Below are 6,000 nucleotides of genomic sequence, written 5' to 3' on the forward strand. Positions count from 1 at the left end.
CCCCTAGTTGAGATCCTCTGCTCCAAGTAATCTTCGCCAAGTACCAAGTGCATATGATTTCTGGTGACGGTCATCACTAAATAGATTTAACTGGTCAAATACTTGTACAAACATAGATAGAAAACTAATCTTTAGGTATCACATTACAGTTTTTAAAGTGCTTTGTCTCCTTCGGAACTGAAGCAATCTGAGGTGGAAATTAATTATCACGTAGGTGTCTGAGAAGTGGGAGCTTTCAGAGACTTAAAAGTCTAAAATGGAATACCTAAAATAATCTCCCCAGAGAGAGCAAGTGGAGTCCATAAAGAAACACTTTTAATCTTTATTTTAACTGCAGTTTAAACTTTGCAGCGCCCAAGGCCTCACCTTCCTCACGTCCCGATTTGCCAGGTGCTACCGGGGGCAGGTAACGCCATGGTCTTATTCCAGCCCTGCGGGTGAGGCTGTCCCCATTGACTTAGGAAGAACTCGGCTTCTGGGTTCTTCCACAATTAACACTGGCTTCCCCACTCCCCCGCCCTGCCCCGGCCTTTAAATGGAAACTTCCCAAGAGTAAACAGCGCGTGCTGTAATTTCCTCATTTTTTGCCCCATGGCCTGGAGGTGCTAATGAGAGAGGTGATGACGAAAAGGGAAGCATAGTCACCCACTGAAGCGTCCACTGGCAAAGGGTAAATCGAGTATCTTATTATAAACATAATACCTTTTCACATATTGAACCCAATCCCAGGAAGCGGTTTTTTTTTTTTCCTGTTTTGTTTTGGACAAGACTTGATTTAATCACAGATTGTAAGCTCCCCATGTCTCCTTTTGTTTTCATCGAGGCTGTCGCACCTGCCTTTATCCCTGACTGCTTTAAAGTTGAAGGCTCTGTGGTTATCAGACAACCAGTCCCAGCCCCTGCTCACGTTCCAGACGGACACTGACCACACCACCGGGGAGAAGATTCTCACCTGTGTCTTACTTCCTCAGCTGCCTTCTGAACCTGCCTGCCAAGGTAAATGGAAGGACCAGGTTCACTTGGCCCCGAGAATTAGCAGCAGCTAATGCCTGTCCTTAAGGCCTCTCACTCGCACACGGGACTGCGTTGTGTCTTATCTGCCTGCAGAGCCAGCCTAGGTGTGAGGTCATTGTGGGTCTTTTCTGGGAAGCTTCCCCTGTATCTCTGCAGAAAAAACGTGCTGCTCATACCCGTGTATCACATTTGATATTCTTTAAACAGCCTTCTGGTTTTGAGTTCTAGCTAAGGCTGAAAATGCAAATACATACTCCTAAAAGAGGTAGGAGTCCCTTAAAATCCAAACAGACAGTTTGGAGGATTAGTATTGAACATCTGCAGCAAACTCTTTTTAAAACAGGGAGTTGTTTTGAGTGACTGTACCTTTGTTTTGTAAATTATGTGTGGTTTAAAAAAGCATTCAGGGCTTCCCTGGGAGCGCAGTGGTTGAGAATCTGCCTGCTAATGCAGGGGACACCGGTTCGAGCCCTGGTCTGGGAGAATCCCACATGCCACGGAGCAACTAGGCCCGTGAGCCACAATTACTGAGCCTGCGCGTCTGGAGCCTGTGCGCCGCAACAAGAGAGGCCGCGACAGTGAGAGGCCCACGCACCGCGATGAAGAGTGGCCCCCACTTGTCGCAACTAGAGAAAGCCCTCGCACAGAAATGAAGACCCAACACAGCAAAAATAAATAAATTAATTAATAAACTCCTACCCCCAACATCTTCTAAAATAAAAAACGTGATTACTTTAAAAAAAAAAAGCATTCACACTCATATCACATGCCTGTCATAAATCCTTTTCTGGGAGCTGGTTTCGATAGAATAAAGGGAGAAGGGTCTGGGCGAATGGAGCCACCTTGCCTATCCCAGCCTCGTCAGAGGAGCACTTAAGACCCCAAGAGAACAATTGCGGTAGGTTGTGCTGCCAAGCAAAGTACTAGATCCAACATGTGTGGCCAAATCATGGTCAAGAGGAAGTTTCTGAAGTGAGTGTGTAAAAAAGAAAATGCAAAAGAACTCTATGAGTCATGATGACATTCTGGAATGAAATAGTAAATATTGATTTAGCAGATATCTTATGATCTTAAATGGAACTACGCATCCTTGAAAAGAAAGGGCAACCTTGCCAGTCATGGGAACCCTGCTGACGTGGTCTTTGTCCAACAGAGAACCTGCCTCGCTGTGGTGCCCTGGAGAGCTTGGTGAACGATGTGTCCGATGAGGCCTGGAATGAGCGTGCAGTGAACAGAGTCAGCGCAATCCGATTTCTGGAAGATGAAAAGGACGAGGACGATAATGAAACGGTATGGGGTTCGAGCTTCTTGGCTTCCACAGACGTTCAAAGTTTAAAAGCCTTCCGAGATTGAAAGGGACACCTGATAAAGATCTCCCTTATTTTCAAATAGTCTTTTCTCTGTTCTGCCTTCAACATCTAAGAATTGTTTTTAGAAGGCAAAACTGGGAGCTTCTAAGGTTCTGATTCACCAATGAGACTTTGTTTGTTTGTTTGAATAGTTTGTGGGTGCTTCTTTTTCTTTATTTGTGATACTTACCCCTCCTGCCCCCACTGCTTTCTTAAAATTGGTTGGGAATTTTTTCTTCTCTGTTGTTCCCAGTGAACTGAGTCTCTCCCTGCCCTCCACCCCCATTTGTAGCCGTACCATGGGGATTCACCCATGTTTCACCACGTGGCTTAGCTTGCCTGCTGTCCTCCTGGACTTCTTGCTTATCTTCACATAACCGGGAGCCTTCACCTTCATGCAGAGAGCTTGTGATGTTAAGTAGGACTCCCTTATGGGTTTTCATTCAGAAATCAGGAATAGGTTTGAAAGGACCACTCAGCCCTACTTGCCTCCATCCTCCATATGTCTCAGCCATCCAGCTGAGTCAGGGACAACTCTCGGAGTCTTCCTGCAGTTTGGCTTTGGCTTCTTAAACTCCTTGCACTAATTGAGATTTTCATAAGCAGAACTCAGAGGGAGTACTTGCAGCCCCCAAGACAAAGGGCAGTTTTTAAATTACTGCCTGGAGTCTTTGTTATTCCAGCTGTCCCCAAGTGGGCTTTCATTCACTTACAGTGGCAGAGGGCAAAGTAGGAATTAGGCATGACAAAATGACTCCAATGTAAATGACTTTATCTCATGACTTCTTAGAGCATGATTATTTCACCAGTTACGCGTTGCCTTAGTACCGCTCCTCCTTTGTTAACCTATCGTAGCTCCTCCTGAAACTCCCGGACTGGCCATTTATAAGATGTAAATACTGTTTTAGGAGCAGAAGAGCACAGAACATGTTAAATAATATAATTTTAAAAACATTGCCCATACCCTGTCACTTCACTTCCCACCCTGTGGTCTTTATTAGAAAAATGTGAACTTTCTTCAGTAGGTCATAAATAAAACACAGCAGCAAAATTAGAAAAGAAGTCCTTCCTCACTTCCCTTTTCCTTCACCTCCCGTGCCTCATGGGTTGAAGGAAGCCAGAACCGCTTCAGATAATAGTAGAACATTCTAGGGATTTTAATTGTAGAATTTTTTTGACTCCTTTCTCTTCTTCCTCCCCTCCCCCCACAATTCTATCTCACAAATCTTTTATTTTTTTCTTACTGCACGTGGAACTTTGTTCTTATCGTAACACTCGTCTCGTATTTTGCGAAGTATTCTTTTATTCTGAAAGGAGCCCTTCCATCTTGACTAGGTAAGTTATACTCAGCACTTTCGTCTTCCCTTAACCGCGAGGGAGCAGTTGATAAATGCACGTACCTCCAAAGCAAGCTTTTCGCCCACTCTGCCTCTTAACCGCTAGGAAGGGGAGACCTGTGTTGGAAAGCTACCCAGGAAGCTTCGCATTTGAAGGAGTGATGGAGTAAAACCCAAACACTCACCCCGCTCCTTGCTTTTCAGAGAACACTCCTGAGACGAGCCACGCCCCACCCAGGGGAGCTCAAGAACATGAAAAAGACGGTGGAAAATTTACGGAACGACAGGAATGCTGCTAAAGGACTGGATTCCAACAAAAACGAGGTCAACCACACCATTGACCGCGTGACCACGTCGGTGTAGATGGCGCGTCCACGTCATACCTCCCGAGTCGTCCTGCTGCGGAGCCAGCCTGTCCCCGCGTGGAGCCCCCAGAGGCCCTGGCCTCCACCGGACCCCGCACCGGTCCCCACCCACGCGTCGGGATGCTGCGCCCCCGGGAAGTGCCTTACTCTGATCCGGCAGCCAGTCACTGCACCCACCCGTGGTCTCCGGCCTGATTTTTTTTTTTTTTTTTTTTCCTAAATTTCAGTTGTTTGTAATAAGTAGAATACACTACTGACAACATCTGACCTTTGTTTTTGTCTTGTGTTGGGGTCAGGGAGAGCAGGAAGGGGAATTTTGACCCTCCTCCCTCCCATAAAGTGCTGGGACATTGTGAACCCAAGTTCTCTTGGACCTACTGATGAGAGAGAGTTTTATGTATGGGGGAGAAATTGATACTTTTTTAAACCCTTTTTGGCAGCTCAGATGGTGTACATTTAAACATTTTGTATAGGTATTTCATAACAAAAAATATGTATTTCTTTTTGTGATTTTATCTTGGAAACGGTACGTGCAGGAAAAAAAAGCAACCACCAGTCCTAAAGTATTTGTTTTTATTTGTACCATCCACTTGTGCCTTACTGTAGCCTGTGTCCTGTCAAACCAGTTGTCACAATGGCATCTTTGAGCAGAGAGGAGGCTGGAAAGGTGGTACTTTGAAAGCAATGTTGGATTTTAATCAGTAATCTACCAGGTGGATTTGTTTTTAACCAAAAAGAAGAGTTACCACCAATTCGTAAATTATACCAGTTGATTTTTTTTTTTAAGATGAACCAAAGGACTAGACTGCTAATATTTCATTTCTTTTACAGTCTGACTTTTTCATGAATGAGTCTCTTAGGATGAGTGTTGTGTCTGCTTGTACCTACTCAGAAGGTATGTGCCATTTGTAAAATAAAACAGCAGAAAAGCACAAAAAGAAAAAACCGGCTCAGAAATTCAGTGGGGAAATGCATTATGTACTATTAAAGAAAGTATGGTTTTTACTGAAGAAAGCTTTAAAAGTTTTATATCGAGATATAAAACCACAATAAAGCAGAATAAACTACAACCCCATTAGAAATGTTGCTGTCTTTATAAGTGCAATTTAATTTGTACATAGAGTTTGGATCAAAGTATAACAAAATATTGCTTCAAGTTTTAATTTTAAGTCTGCTAATTTAAGGGGTCTGGGGGTATGTTTTGGTGTGTTTCTGTTGGTTTCTTTTTTTAAAATTTTGTATGATGTGATAAAAGAGGAATGAAAAGAGGACACAGCCTGTCCCTGTGTGGTGTTTAGGAAAATCATGCTGTTGGTGTTGTCTTTTTATTCTTTCCATGAAATAAAGTCACCCTGGACATGAGCTGTTACAGCTTTTTAAAGTTGATTTCTCCTCGTATGTTCAAATGATAGAAGGCAGCCGAGGTCTTTAAGAATGCCCTCCCTTTCCTCAAATACCTGAGCCGCCGGTGGTTTTATGCTAACCTCCCGTGGGTCTGAGTACCCCTTCCTCCCACCCCAGGCGGAGCCCAGCATCGCCTTCAAGTCTGGCGCCTCACCTTGGGTTGGGGCTGTCTGGCCAATGAGACTCCTTAGAAACCTGCTTTCAACCAACCAACTGCGATACCTTCTTTTACTACCAGGAGTTTCACTTTGCTTTTTCGGTGGTTTGTATGTGCGTGTACGTTTCTAAGACTGCTGACTTGAAAGCACACGGCACATAAGTGGTTTTTGGCTGCTCAGTTTTATCTCTCGTTCCCTCACCTGTGGGCACCCCTTTCCTTTTCTCCGTTTTATGATTCCGGCATACTCGGTTTTGTTTTGCAAAAGATGATGCCACAGACTCATGGGATGATAAGAGCAGCAGATCGGCTTTATATAAGGAGAGTTTTCTTGACCCTGAAGAACGGATACAACTTCCCTGGTATTTTGTTCG

At 44.3% G+C, this 6,000-nt stretch overlaps 1 protein-coding gene across 1 annotated transcript in view; it reads left to right on the plus strand.

Moving 5' to 3' along the window:
- LRRC1 (leucine rich repeat containing 1) overlaps positions 1-5,434 on the plus strand; it is a 127,624-nt gene extending 122,190 nt beyond the window's left edge. Inside the window, exons 12-14 of the mRNA XM_060021347.1 lie at positions 824-996; positions 2,168-2,304; positions 3,905-5,434. Of these exons, the coding sequence (XP_059877330.1) occupies positions 824-996; positions 2,168-2,304; positions 3,905-4,063 (469 nt within the window). The 3' untranslated portion in view covers positions 4,064-5,434. The remainder of the gene's footprint in view (positions 1-823; positions 997-2,167; positions 2,305-3,904) is intronic.
- Positions 5,435-6,000: the final 566 nt, after the last annotated feature.

Source organism: Delphinus delphis, chromosome 10 (genome assembly GCF_949987515.2).
Source record: "Delphinus delphis chromosome 10, mDelDel1.2, whole genome shotgun sequence".
Classification (NCBI taxonomy): domain Eukaryota; kingdom Metazoa; phylum Chordata; class Mammalia; order Artiodactyla; family Delphinidae; genus Delphinus; species Delphinus delphis.